Source organism: Chelonoidis abingdonii, chromosome 11, assembly GCF_003597395.2.
Source record: "Chelonoidis abingdonii isolate Lonesome George chromosome 11, CheloAbing_2.0, whole genome shotgun sequence".
Taxonomy (NCBI): domain Eukaryota; kingdom Metazoa; phylum Chordata; order Testudines; family Testudinidae; genus Chelonoidis; species Chelonoidis abingdonii.
Genome location: NC_133779.1, coordinates 41,396,113 through 41,409,983, shown reverse-complemented (window position 1 = coordinate 41,409,983; position 13,871 = coordinate 41,396,113). Strand labels below are relative to the sequence as shown.

General features: G+C 47.7%; 1 protein-coding gene across 2 annotated transcripts; it reads left to right on the top strand.

The window, feature by feature from the left end:
• The first annotated feature begins 1 nt into the window (after position 1).
• Positions 2-12,370, top strand: ARMC6 (armadillo repeat containing 6). Of its 2 annotated transcripts, none has more exons than XM_032782779.2 (8): positions 2-288; positions 2,676-2,836; positions 3,698-3,780; positions 5,963-6,533; positions 7,276-7,421; positions 8,117-8,248; positions 9,128-9,265; positions 10,739-12,370. In XM_032782779.2, exons 2-8 carry the CDS (start codon positions 2,716-2,718, stop codon positions 10,949-10,951), a joined length of 1,404 nt encoding a protein of 467 aa, XP_032638670.1. In that variant the 5' UTR covers positions 2-288; positions 2,676-2,715; the 3' UTR covers positions 10,952-12,370. The 2 variants fall into 2 exon arrangements, with proteins under 2 accessions (XP_032638670.1, XP_032638669.1); XM_032782778.2 differs by having other exon boundaries at positions 169-288; positions 9,086-9,265.
• Positions 12,371-13,871: the final 1,501 nt, after the last annotated feature.

Sequence of the window (13,871 nt, the reverse complement as noted above, 5' to 3'; positions counted from 1 at the left end):
CCCCCCCCCCTCCCCGGGGGCAGCTCCCTCACCCCCTCACAAGCCCGAGCCCAGCTCCCTTTGCGTTGTACCTTAGCAATACCCCGCTTGCTTTGCACACAGCCCTGGCCAGCCCCTCCCCGTGCTCCTCTAGGCTGGCACCCATTCTTTCTAATCTCTCCTTCCCGGGGCCATACGTGCCTGGCTCCTCTCCTCTTGCTTTTCCAGCTTCCATGCAGGGTGCCCCCGCCTCCCCCCTGGGGCATCCTGTGCTCTGCAAGACTTGAGCTGCTTTTCATTACCGACCAGGTGAGTGGCATTTTAGCAAATGCCCCATTCCTATCCATCCCAAGCTACAGGGCCCGATAGATTGTGGAGAGCCAGGTAGGGAAGCTGGAGCTTAGCACAGAGGCTTATCTTTAAGGATAATAGCTGAGCGTACCTGCTGTTAGTGCCTAAAATACCAGTCCTGGGGGACAAGCACTGGCTTATCCCAGTTCTCCTTGACCATCCTTTGCATCCTGGTGAATGCATCTGCCTTATGGCTTTTTGATAATATAAATATCTGCCCAGGCAGGTACTCAGAATGCTGTGTCATATCTTCATGCAGTCCATTCTGTCTTCCATGACTGTCTCACCAGTGCACCCTGGCAAAATTGCCATTGCCCTAACTCAGCAGTTTTTGTTCAGAGCAGTGAACAGGTAGGGCTGCAGTGACATCTGTGCCATATGAACCTTCGCACCTGTAGTCAGGAACAAAGACCCCTTGTTCCAAGTCTTGTGGCTTTAAATTTCTCGCTGTCTTTTTTTAATCGAATTTTAAATAATAAATTATAAAAGCACAGCTTCTCCTTGGAGATTACTCTTATCTATTGAGTGCCATGGTGTAATGGAAACTATACAAAACAGAGGAAAACCTGGTGCCTGCTCCAAAGAGCTTACAATCAACAGGACAGACATGTTACACTGCTAATGTTTAAAATACGTAATGTTGTAACTGCTGGGATCTGGTGCCATGGTGAAATGGCTAGAACGCAGGACTGAGAACCAGGGCCCCTCAAGTTCTGTTTCTGATTCTGTGTCTGAGTCAAAAATATTTTATGGAGTGATAAACTACATGAATGTTGCCACAATACTTGAATGTAAAAAAACCCAAAACCACTCTTGCGTTCTAAATCAGAGGTATCCCATACAGAAACTTTCTGACTTTGATCAAGTCACCTATTTGTATTGCCTCAGGTTTTTTTAAATGTTTATAAATGGACAGTGTCAACTTAAAAAAAATTAACTTGTGTGAATTTGATCCATCAGTGTTACATCCAAGTTCAGTGTAACTAAAATATCTTTTTCTCTGTCTTGAACTTTTAATGGTGCTTTCTGTGCCATCTCTTTCGGTATAGTCCATTTCCCCAGTTGTTTTTGTGAGGTTTTCACACAGCAACAGGAGAGAAAATATGTTTTAAAAAATGGGAATATGTGATTGTAAAACCACAGAAACTGATAAGAGGATTCAGGAGTTGAGTGAGAAATAGAGCTTAGGGAGTCCTGGTTCCCAGGCCTGAATTGTAGTCACTTCACCATGGTGAATCTAAAACTACTGTAAGTATTTTTTTTAATTAATTAGATTTCAGGTTGATGACGTCTTTTAAAAAAAAATCATGAATTGTTGGCATGATATCAGGATTGGTAGGCTGGTGAAGGAAGATTAGGGCAGGTTCCAGACTGAGAACCACTGGTGACTGAAATCCTTTGTGTATCTCTGCAATAGATGCAGAATACGGTAGGTAGCAGCAAATTAAGCTTCTCCATGCTCCTCTCTGACAGTATGCCTTGCTCTTGAGCAGGGGTTCTCAGACTTTTGTACTGGTGACCGCTTTCACACAGCAAGCCACTGAGTGCGACCCCCCCTTATACATTAAAAACACTTTTTTCCATATATTTAACGCCATTATAAATGCTGGAGGCAAAGCGAGGATTGGGGTGGAGGCTGACAGCTCACAACCCCCCATGTAATAACCTCATGGTCCCTTGAGGGATCCCGACCCCCAGTTGGAGAACCCCTGCTCTTGAGCATGAAGAGCTCCCTCTAGCCGAGAGATGGGAATTCAGTCTCCATGGTCAATGAATAAACTTGGCCTCAGTTAGCACCAATATGATGGTTTGCTTTGTGGCTATTCCATTAGTAACTGGAATGAAAACCTCGAACTCCCTTCAACCACAGCAACTGAACTGGTGTCAGATGGTAATACCTTCTGGTCATTACCAACTTGGGCCAGATTTGAACTGAAGATCTGTATAGGTGATGGGCTCTACATCCTGCTCTCAGTCCCCTTAGCCATCTTCAACACAGCATGTGAAGTTTAGGCTGGACATGAACTAACCTGACAGGTAGAAAGTTTTTCCTAAACAGTGGGACGTATTGCCAAAGGAGGTTGTGGAATCTCTGTTGTTGGATATTTTTAAGAACAGGTTAGACAAACACCTGTCAGAAAGGGTCTAGTTATTATGTAGTCCTGCCTTAAGTGCAGGGGACTGAACTAGGTAACCTCTTGAGATCCCTTGCAGTCATACACTTCTCTGATTCTGGGTTCTGTGCTTACCCTACTATCTGGCAAAAGGAAACATTTTTGTTTCTCGCTGTCAAAAACTTCATAATGTTTTGAAGCAAGTCTAATTCTGTGCTTTCCTGATGACAGGTCAAGAAGCCATTCAGATCCTGTTTAATAACCAAATAAAATGGCATCCAGACAGATCACACAGGAAACATTTGATGATGTGGTGCAAGAAAACATCATGGAATTTGAAATGGATCCAGATGAGGCTGTGAAAGAAGCTGTCCAGCAATTTGAATCTCAGGGTATTGCAAATCCATCTCACTCTGAAGCAATAGGATATGACAGATATATCATTAAAATGCTTTCAACATATTAAAAATCAGGGGTCTCCTGAGCTTTTGGGTATGTGTTAGGTATATCTCCATATATTAAATATTTCTATCTCATAGAGCTGGAAGGGACCCTGAAAGGTCATTGAGTCCAGCCCCTTGCCTTCACTAGCAGGACCAAGTACTGATTTTTGCCCCAGATCCCTAAGTGGCCCCCTCAAGGATTAAACTCACAACCCTGGGTTTAGGGTGACAATGCTCAAACCACTGAGCTAGCTAACTTAGCTCTCATATAAGCCAGTTTGGGATTCTTTAATATCCATAAGTATGTGCTCAGTTCTTTCTGGAAACTGACTGCTAATGAAGGGAAGCACTTCTCTAAACCATTTTGTTCTTTTTCCTGTGGCGCTTCAGTCTGAAAGATCCCAAAGCTCTTCAGAGAATCTGCATGTATGGCTTAGTTGCCTGCCTCTGAAATGCGGCGTCTTCTGAGGTGGGATGCGAAGTTGTTTACAACACCCCATTTTTAAGGAGTGGACATGGTAGGAAAAACAGCTTGAGCTGAAACAGCAGGAGGGAATTTAGAGAGGCAGAATGAACTTTACCAAGCTGGAATTTAGCCTGAATTGCCCCTTGCTTTTAAAAAACGGTATTTTCTGATCACAAATGGCCAAGACTTTGGTTTTGTATCCCTTCCAAGGGATGTAACAAACACCCTAATAATCCGTGCCTGTGTTTAATTAACCCTCAGGAAAAGACAGAAGCCTAATGTTCTTCACAGTTTTCACCAGAGTTCCTATCCCTCTGCCTCCTTACTTCTCTCTTGCCTGTTAGGTGTTGATCTGAGTACTATTGTGAAAGCTGCACGGAAACCCACCTCTGAAAATGGCCAAGAGGAAAAACACGACATTTTGCTGGTAGGAAATGTTAACTGTAGCTTTTCAACAAACTGTGTGGTCTGATGGTTCAAGTAAGGGGCTGGGAATCGTGAGCTCTCACTTCCACTTTTAACTTTACCACTGACTCCCTGTGAGCCCCGAGATAGGGCTAATCTCCCTGTGCTTTAATGCTTCCTGTCTTGTAAAATGAGGATATTCATATATCGGGTTAGCTCAGGAAGCACCTCAGGTGGAAGGTGCTATGTAACTGCAAAATAATATTTCCTGGGCAGCAGGAGCAAGGAGTGCCCTGAGTAGCTTTCAGGCAGTCCCTCTTGGCCAGAAGGAAGGGTCAGCCTGACATGAAAGCTCCATCGATGTTCTGAAAAGGGCAGCAATAACAAATGGGGTCACTGGCTAGTCTGAGGATTGGTAATATGATGTGGAGCCTTTCCCCTCTCATCCTTGGTTCCAGTCTAGCCCTAGGTCAGCAGTGAGTGTAACTTTGCCAAGAGGTGAACAGTGGGGTCCCTCAAGGATCTGGTTTGTTCAGGATTCATAAATGATCTGGGAAAGGGAGTGAACCATGAAGTGGCAAAGTTTGCAGACAATTCAAGATAGTTAAATTCAAAGCAGACTGTGAGGGGTTACCCCAAGGGATCTTGCAAAACGGGGTGACTGGGCAACACAATGGCAGATGAAATTCAACATTGATAAATACAAAGTAACGTACTTTGGAAAAAATAATCCCAACTACACATATACAGTGATGGGTTCTGAACTAGCTATGGCTTCCCAAGAAAGAGATCTTGGAGTCACCATGGATAGTTCTCTGAAAACTTCCACTCTCTGCGCAACAGAGGTCAAAAAAGGCTAACACTGTGTTAGAAACCCTTAGGACAGGGTAGAAAATAAGACAAAGTATTGTAATGTCCCATATAAATCCATGGGACACCCACACCAGCAATATCGTATCTAGTTCTTGTCTCCCCATCTCAAAAATGATGTAGTGGCACTGGAAAAGATTCAGAGAATTGCAACAAAGATGATCAAGGGTAGGGAATGTTTTCCATATGAGGAGAGACTAAAAGGATTAGAGTTGCTCATCTTAGAAAAGAGATGACTAGGAGGAGGATAGAGGTCTATAAATTCATGAACCGTGTGAAAAATAAAGTGAGCAGAGAAGTAGTGTTTGCCCTTTCTCACAATACAAAAACCAGGGCTTGCCCAATGAAATTAGTAGGCAGCAGTTATAAAACAAACATGAGAAAATACTTTTTCACAAAACACACAAATGGTTGTGAATGAAACTCATTGTCATGGATGTTATGGTGGCCAAAATATAACTGGGGTTCAAAAAAGAACTGGTTACATTTATGGAGGATAGGTCCATTAATGGCTATTAGCCAAAGTGACGAGGGACGCAGCCCCATGCTTGGGGAGACCCTACACATCTGCCTACCAGAAGAGGATAACCAGTGGATCGCTCCATAGTTGCCCTGTTCTACACACTCCCTCTGAAGCGCTGGTACCGGCCGCTATCAGAGACAGAATACTGGGTGAGATGGACCATATTCGGACTCAGCATGGCAGCTCTTACGTTATTATTTACTGACGCCTATTTGTTGGCCTGTGTGAAATGAGTTAGTGGGATCCCGTCCACTTGCTAATGGGCAAGTTCATCCACTTTACAAAAATCACCATTAGAAGAGGCATTTTCCAGGCAGACGCTGCAGAGAGGCCAAGAGCTGAATGGGCCGTGGGGACTGAATTCCCCTTTCGTCCCTAGAGGTGGTCGCTGCAGCTCAGGAGTGAGGCACGCTGCAGGGGGAAGAGCAGTGCTAGGCTACCTCTGACCCCATGTAGGGATGTAAATACCTATTAAAAAAGTTAACTGTTTAAACTATTAACATTATTGTTTAGTCGATTAAAGGAAAAGGGGCTGGGGCCGATGGAGCTGCTCGGGCTGGGACTGGGCCAGGGCTGGTTAACTGGTAAGACCAATGCTTACTGCTTAGCCATTTAGTATTTTACATCCTTGCCCCGTTGTGTGCCTAAAAACTAATGGCTATCCCTTAGGCTGTCTAGTGTTTCTCATCATGCCAAATTTTCTTAAATTTAAGGGGAGAAATGGTTGTAAATATGCAGATGTGATGATCCAGTGGAATTTTTTTCTCAGGAGGTTTTGGGGAGAACACTAACTGCCATTTTCCTTCCTTAGACATTAGACTCGCTCAGGAAGTCCATCGCTGACTCTGCACTCAGTGAGGTCGGTGAGCAGGTAGTGCGCTTCAGTGAGCAATGCAGAGAACAGCTGGCTGTCCGCTACTTGGCTGGGCAGAAAGGTGCCTGTCCTGTGGTGCTGTCTGCCTGCAAGCTGGCCTCAGGAGACAGAAGTGCCATGCTCAAGGCCCTGCATGCTTTGTCTGCCCTCATGGATGGGCAGCCAGACCTGCTCGACTCTGCAGGCCAAGAGCTGTTGCTGCAAACACTGAAGGAAAATGCAGATGACGCTGAAATAACTCTAGCTGGGATCCGGTGCATCCGACATGCCTGTCTGAAACATGAGCAGAACCGCCAGGAACTGGTGAAAGGTGGCATCCTGCCATTGCTGACGGGTGCCATTGTCCGGCATGGCAGCTGTGCTGGGGTGGTCCGGGAGGCCTCCTCAGCGCTCAGGGTCATGACATTTGATGATGACATCCGAGTGCCTTTCGGCCATGCCCATAATCATGCCAAGATGATTGTATCAGAAAACAACGGTTTAAAGATCCTCATGGAGGCTGCCAAAGGTAGTATTAATGCTTTGACTGCTGGTTCTTATCTCATGCTCCCTATACTCTCCTACCCCAAGGTCATGCTGCTTAACTGCAGGTTTAATTTTTAGTTCTTTATGTGGTTGTTTAGTGGTCAGAGCAGAGGCCTGGAAGTCAGGACTCTGTGTTGTCTTCCCAGATTTACCGCCAGCTCGCTGTATGTGACCTTCAGCAAATTACTTAACTTCTCTGGGCCTCAGGTTACCCTTTGTAAAATGGCGGTAATAACTTGTTCACCTCCCAGGGAGGGTTTTGAAGTTTGCTGCTGTTAAAATGCTTTCAGATCCTCTGAAAGATGCTGCAGAAGGGTACAGTATGGTAATTACTCCAAAGGCAACTGAAGGATCAGGACTTCAGTTTTCCGAGTTAACAGTCATCTGGCTAGAGGGCAGTGAACAACCCAGGCAATAGCTGTGTAAATTTATTCCACACATGATATCCTGCCAGTGTGCCTCTCCCTGGGCCTGAAAAGGCCTGTGAGTCAAAAGGGAGGTCAAGCTCCATGGCTCATTCAATTCCTAGTCTGTGGTTTTTGAGTTTGTCAGTGTTAGTTATCATGGTTAGTTTTGGATCATGGACTCCTGCCCCGCTATGTATTGGACTGAAACCCACCAGTTCACGCTTGGTCCTTCTTCTAAAACCCATGTGAAACTGATTCTGCCAGCTCCTCCGCCCCAGCTCCTGTTTATTTTCCAACCTTGTCTTCCTCCTCCTGCAGCGTTCACAGACGACTCCAGCGTTCTCCGTGAGCTTTGTGCCACCTTGGCTCGCCTGTCCATCCGGAATGAGTTCTGTCAAGAGATTGTGGACCTTGGAGGCTTGAATTTCATGGTGGCCCTTCTGGCTGACTGCATTGACCACCAGGTACTGTCCCTCTTCAGTGAGTGGGATGCTTTCCTGGAAGAGAGGGTATTTATAGGTGGGGGTTGGGAATAATGTTGCCTATTACGTAACATGGTGCTTTTCATCGTTAGTGCATTTTCCAAACATGAATGAGCATTAGGCTTCGGTAAGCTCTACCCGTGGGCTCTTACCACACAAATGGCACTGCTGATGCCCACTTGCCACCTTCTACATTCTGGCACGCAATCCAAGATTGCATGTGCTGAGTTGGAGGGAGAGCCAAGAACAGAACCCAGCATCCCGGCTCTAGCCTCTATTCTATAAAGCCTTCCCAATCCAGGAATAGCTCTAGTTCTCAGGAAAGCTGGAACATTGGCTATCCACTGAATTTCTGTGGATTTGGATATTTAATTCTCTTACGCTTCTTTGAAAATCCCAGCTACTCTGAACCGGGCAACTTGGCCATTCTGCCTGGGGCCAGTGGAAAACAGGATCTGGGATGTGAGGGGCTGGGAGTCCCGAGGAAAATGTTGCTATTCAGGTAGAGTCTTTTGACCCCCATCCGTCCTGCCTGGGGTTCTGAGTTTGAGTCTCAGGGCTGGCAGTGAAGTGGAAGGTGCTGCCTTTCAGGCTGAGTGGTAGTGATCTGTTTTGCCTTGCTTACATGGGATCTGGTGGGTTTTGTTCCTCTCTGTCCTCTTTGTCGTCGAGTGCAGGAGCTGGTGAAGCAGGTGCTGAGTGCCATGTGGGCCATCTCAGGGAACGATGACGTGAAAGACGCCATAGTCAACACTGGAGGAACAGACCTCATTGTGCTGGCTATGAGCCATCACCTTGCCAGCCCTCAGGTATACACTGGGTCCTCCCTGTGCTTTGGAGCTCTGCATCTGTCTGGGTTTGGAGGGTTTGGAGGTCTGATTTTTGGCCCTTTATTTCAGTTCTGATAACAGCATTAAGGGTGCCCTCACCTTCGTTTCTCCCCAGGCAGTGCTACTTGCAACCCCCATAACTACTTCTGACCTGGAACAATGCCCTGCTGATGCTGGGAGCAGAACTGTGCTAGCCGCAGTTGTAGCGAGTAGAATTCTGCTCCCAGCATGGACAGTGTAGCTCCTGTTTTCTAGACCGGTTCCATGTCTACTTTGCAAGCGTTTGTATGACATCCAAACAGTTAACCACTTTCTACCATACTCATACATTTACGGTCCTGGACCAGATGGCCCAGGAATTGGAAACTGGATACTGAGCTTCACACATCTAGGTCAATAGTTCAGATCCTGCCATCACTGAAAATCATTCTTCTCTGATGTCTGTGTGCTGGCCTCTGTCAAAGGACTACACGGGACTAGTTACCGGCCAGCAAATGTTACCATCAAAACCTCCCATGTCTTTCTCCAGTTGCCTCTTTTTTATTGGCAAAGCTGAGGTCCTGGGGCTGACAGAGGTGGCATCAGAAGGGGTGTTTGCTTGGCTGCTGGCCACGCTGTAGCTGTACCGTGATAAACAGAGGTGGTTGTTCTCTAGGCCCATCAAACTGATGTCTTACACCAGCACCAGACTCACTGTATAAATCCCCTGGGAGTTGGTGTGCTGGCTCGGTGGGGGACTAGCCTTCTTTCTCCTGAGGGAATGAATTGGGGATAGGGAGGCTTCAGGGGGGTGCTGACTCTCTTTTCTGGTTGCAGTTGTTTCAGCCAATGATTCCTCTCTTCCTCTTGGTCCTGCAGATCTGTGAGCAGGGCTGTGCAGCTTTGTGCATGCTGGCCTTGCGCAAGCCAGAGAACTGTAAAGTCATCATGGAAGGCGGAGGGGCCTTGGTAGCTCTTCAGGCCATGAAGATGCATCCAAGAGAAGTTGCTGTGCAGGTACCTGGCTCGGAGCTCCTTATTACTAATTCAGTACCATAGGGTTCCCTGCATCCCTGGGTTTCTTTGTCTTTCATCCAGCATCTGTACGGCGTTTGCAGCTGTGTGGTGAAGATCATGAAGAAGCTGCAGGTGGAGCAGCGTTCTGTAGTTCTTTCAGAGGCATGCGTCTGTCTGAGCTGATTGATGCCGGATTCGGACTGGAAATTGTCCTTTGATTGTATTTAGTTCCAAAGACCTTGCTGTGCAGTTTCCATTCCTCAAGCCGTACCTGTGTCACTAACACCTCTTCCTGCCTGTGTAAATATAGCCCTGCACCCAGCCCCGTGGATGGTGGTTCTGGGTCCTCTTACACTTCCCACTTCATATCCTGCTTTATTGAATCTTTGTGACAAAAATGGCTGTGCGGAGGGAGGATGAGGTTACATTCCTTCCAGAGTCTGCCAACACTGCTCAAATTGGTCACAGGAAGGACAGGCTGCCTGTCCCCCAAGATAAAGTGAGACCCTTTCACCAGAAAAAATCAGTCCCCATCTCATTCCCTAAGCCCTGTAGGATCCCGTATCTGCTCTGCAGCTTTTCTAAATATTTTACATGCTTTAAAAATGTTTTATTTAAAACCTTTTTGCGCTAGAGCGTGTTAATCCGTCATAAGAATGGTCACACCAGTGGTCCATCCAGCCCAGTATCCTGTCTCTGACAGCAACCAGTACCAGAGCCTCAAGGGGAGTGTACAGAACAGGGCAATTTGCCTTCCCCTCCCCAGCTCTGGCAGTCAGAGGTTTGGGGACACCCAGAGCAAACCTAGTTATATTTTTGGCCTTCTCAACATCCCCAGGCAATGAGTCCTCACATTCCAAAAGTATTCCCAGCACTCAGTGAATTCAGGGACCAGAATGGAAGGCTGATCGTTTCCCTCGTCTGATGTCCTTGCCCATGTGGCAATCAGTGGGCTAACGTCTCTGGCAGAAGGGTGCTCCTGGGCCAGCCCCCCAGTCCGTGCCCCATGTTCCTTGTTTGAGGGTGGCTGATTTAGAGTTAGGAAGTCACTTTGGGATGTTTGAGTTTGGGTTCTGTGTGTTAAGGGAAGGATTTGTTCAAACAGGATTTAACCGTGTGATCAGACCCTTGTGCCTGTCTCTTGAGCCTGCCAAAGAGGCAGTGAAAGGTTCTAGGGGTGGTGAAGGAAGCAGTCAGGGATGACCCTGGGCAGTTGGACAGTTTTCCCACCGAAGCAGGTTTTAATCTGTGACCTGAATGCAAAGTGGCTGCCACTTCTGTATCCGTGGCTGCTACCTGGCCAGGATTTAACTCGTGCAAAGCACGTTGGAATCCCTCACATAGGAAGGGGGCACTAGATTAAGCCCAGCCTTGCTGTGCATACACCATCTGATTCCCTTGTGAGTGGCCTCCTGCTCCTCCCTTTGCTCCCTCCACAAGCCATTAACCATTCTCCTGTCCCTCGCTTCTCAGAAACAGGCCTGCATGCTGATCCGGAACCTGGTCTCCCGGAACCGGGACTTCTCTCAGGCTATCCTGGAGATGGGAGCTGAGAATTTGATTTTGGAGGCTCGTGCGGTGCACCAGGATTGTGACGACATAGCCAAAGCTGCCTTGAGAGACCTTGGCTGTAAAGTGGAGCTCCGAGAGCTGTGGACAGGCCAAAAGGGAAGCCTGGCTCCCTAAACCGCTGCCCCCGAGAGCCCTGGAAGCTTGGGACATCTCCATATGCAGCATCTACAGGCAAACGTGGCGTCAAATAATCTGCACTTAAAACTAGCCCCGAGCAGCTGAAGAGAATTCCTGGCCTGTGAGGCTCTCGTGGTGTGGGCTGTGCTACGCAGGGACATCTAAGCTGTTGCTGAGATGGCTTTGTCTGTGTATATAGGTTACAGATACACAGAACTTGTTGTGATGATCTACTCTCTCTACAACCTGATGCCTGGGAAAGACCTACTTTTCCCCTCCCCTCCCCCCCGCGTTGCTGTGTTACTTATTTATTGCATGGGCTGTTCCTATGTGTGTCTGTCCATGTTGTGATCCAAAGTAGATCTCTTCCTGCAGCAGTTTGGCATCTACCATTTTAACCAGCCTTGTCCTGCCTCCTGACCCCTACTCTGTGCCACTGTGGCTAGCCATCCCAAAGGCTATGTGGGAGAGATGACACCAATATAGTGAATGTCCCGTCCTATCCCAGTGCTGTTACTAGCAGGCTGGGCAGCGTCTCACTGTGTTGGCTGTATCCATTTCCGTCCGATACAGCATTTTAAACAAATGCAAAGTATTGGCTGGAAACGTCATGGCCCGGTGTGTCATGTTTTATAATCGCTGAGCTTCCAGAAATAAATGTAAGATGATAGGATTGTTCCAAATGATAGGTGTGAGAGAGAGCTTTGGGGGCAGGGAAAAAATAGCTTGGTGTGCCACAGTGTTGTGCCTCCAGAGAGCCAGCCACATTTAGAGGCCTGTGCTGGGAGCACCAGACATACTGTCTCAGAACCAAGACTATTGTATCGTAGTTGCTTGCTCTGATCAACAGGCCATGGCTCCCCTTGGAGCAGGAAGACGCTATATTTGGAGGAAAAAGAGGTGGAAGGATAGGGCAGTCTGAAATCTCTTGACCTCCCTTATACATAGGCTAAATAGCCCCCTCCTGAGCCACGAGAAAGCATTTTTGTGAATGTCGTCAGTCCTCTAACTGTCTGTGGTTTACTGTTCTGTTCTAGCTGTTAGCCTCCATGCTCTGTTCTATTGCCATTTGCTTCATTGTTGAGTGACGAAATTCATATTATAAGAAACATAAAGGGTGCTTGGCACCAGACAAGCCGATTTGTAAAGGGGGGAGGGTGGAAAAGGTGACTAATGCTTTTGGACATTTTAAACTGATTATGCCAAGTATGTAAGTAAATGCAGCTGTGTGGTGTCTGCCTGTAAGGGAGCAAAAGCCTTGACAGCTTTGAAAACCCCACAGGCACTAATTCCATGTGTAGTATGTGTTTGCAATAAGCTGCCTACATCCCTTTCTCAGTTGCTTTTTCTGGCGAAAGCTGCATCCATCTGTCTGTGTCTCTGCAATCTCAGTTCAATAAACCATGTCAGGCTGCACTTGATCACCTCTCCATAGGACAGGCAGTGACTTGGCTTAAGAAAGAGGCCAGAATTCAGTGGTGACGTGGACATTCTGCATGTGAAAGGGGGCCTGGGAGCATTCTGAAGGGGTATTTCTCTGATGCTGGCCTACCCGTTTAATACTGCTTCAGCAATGGGTCTGGGATGGGCTGGAAGGGCCAGAGTTGCATCTGAGCACAGCAGGGCATTCAGGAGGATGGACTGGCCTGGAAGAATGGGGATGGATATGAATTCTCCTGGCTTAGACAAGTGTTGGTATGATGACTCTTTTCTGCAGAGTAGCCACAATCTTTCTCCCTTTACTCCGTCCTGGGTCTGAGTCCCTGGGTCCTATCCAGCTGAGGAGGGCTAGGCAGGGTCTGTGCTGCCCTGTGTTAGCTGCAGGGGGATTCCAAACATGAGGTGCGTGCACTCACTTCCCTGGGGAGTGAGTGCACACAGCAGTGCACAAGGGCCCTGGTTCCAGGGTGGCTTTGAGAGAGGATACCCAGGCCCCTCCTAAAAAGAAGCAAAGCAGAGAAAACCGGAAGCTGTTACAGAAATAATGTATATTTGAAAAATACCCAGTCCTGGGTGTGTGGCGGTATGCATTCATCTTCCTGAAGTTCACAGAGACCAGGGGGAAGGCGGATGTGAGGTGCTTTAATGGGGGTGAATGCGGTTCTGCCTGCGGGAGATCCACCATCTCAGCCTACTGCCCACTTGTCCCCTGGCCTCCTCTGTCCCCCTGCTGCTGCCAGCCTGTGGCTTCACCGTGGATGACCTCCTGAAGAGCTTTCGTATCCAGCTTACCAAGGAGCGCAGGCTGAGCCGGGAGGGGGTGCATCGTGGCTCTTCACCAGTCCAGTTGTCAGAGGTTGTGGGACAAGAGCGTGGTGAGAGCTTCCCGTGCCCTCCTTCCTGTCCACTTCCTGATGCTTCAATCTACAAATATCAATGACAGGGAGGAGTTAGTGGGAGGAGCCTTCTCTAGCCCCTCCTCCTGCACGTGGGTGGGTCTATGAGCTGTAACTCTTGACAGCAGGGTTTTGTGGGACCATTACAATATTTCTTAGCTGGAGCCATCCTCTGACAGTTCCTGTTGGAAAAGTGTCTTGTGCCCAATGGCTTTGGGCTGGACACAGGCACCAGCAGAGGAAGTTTATGCTCCTGCATTTCTCTGCAATCTTTCTTGCTTCTAGGGAAACTGAGAAGCACTACAGTCCCCTTATTTCACTGCCAAGAGCCCTTGCAGACTGAGGTGCTCTGGGAGGCTTTATTTGCCAAAGAATCCATTTTCTTCTGATCCCCTGTAGTGGTGTGAAAGCAGAGAAGTGCAGTGACGGAATGAATGTTTATTTCCTGGCCCATGTCACCTGCCATGGGCTAGAACTACAGAATGTTAATATCCCGCTACATGGCAGGGGTTTTACACTTTTAGTAGGAGGTCAGATGTCACCAGCTACGGAGCCTTGGGCTGGGTCAATAGTGGAGAGGA

Bases quoted from the DNA above. Each gene is read 5' to 3' on its own strand.
- ARMC6 (XM_032782778.2), top strand. From the start codon at position 2,716: ATGGCATCCAGACAGATCACACAGGAAACATTTGATGATGTGGTGCAA. The intron at 3,781-5,962 runs GTAGGAAATGTT...TTCCTTCCTTAG, and splicing joins AAAAACACGACATTTTGCTG to ACATTAGACTCGCTCAGGAA. The intron at 9,266-10,738 runs GTACCTGGCTCG...CTCGCTTCTCAG, and splicing joins CAAGAGAAGTTGCTGTGCAG to AAACAGGCCTGCATGCTGAT.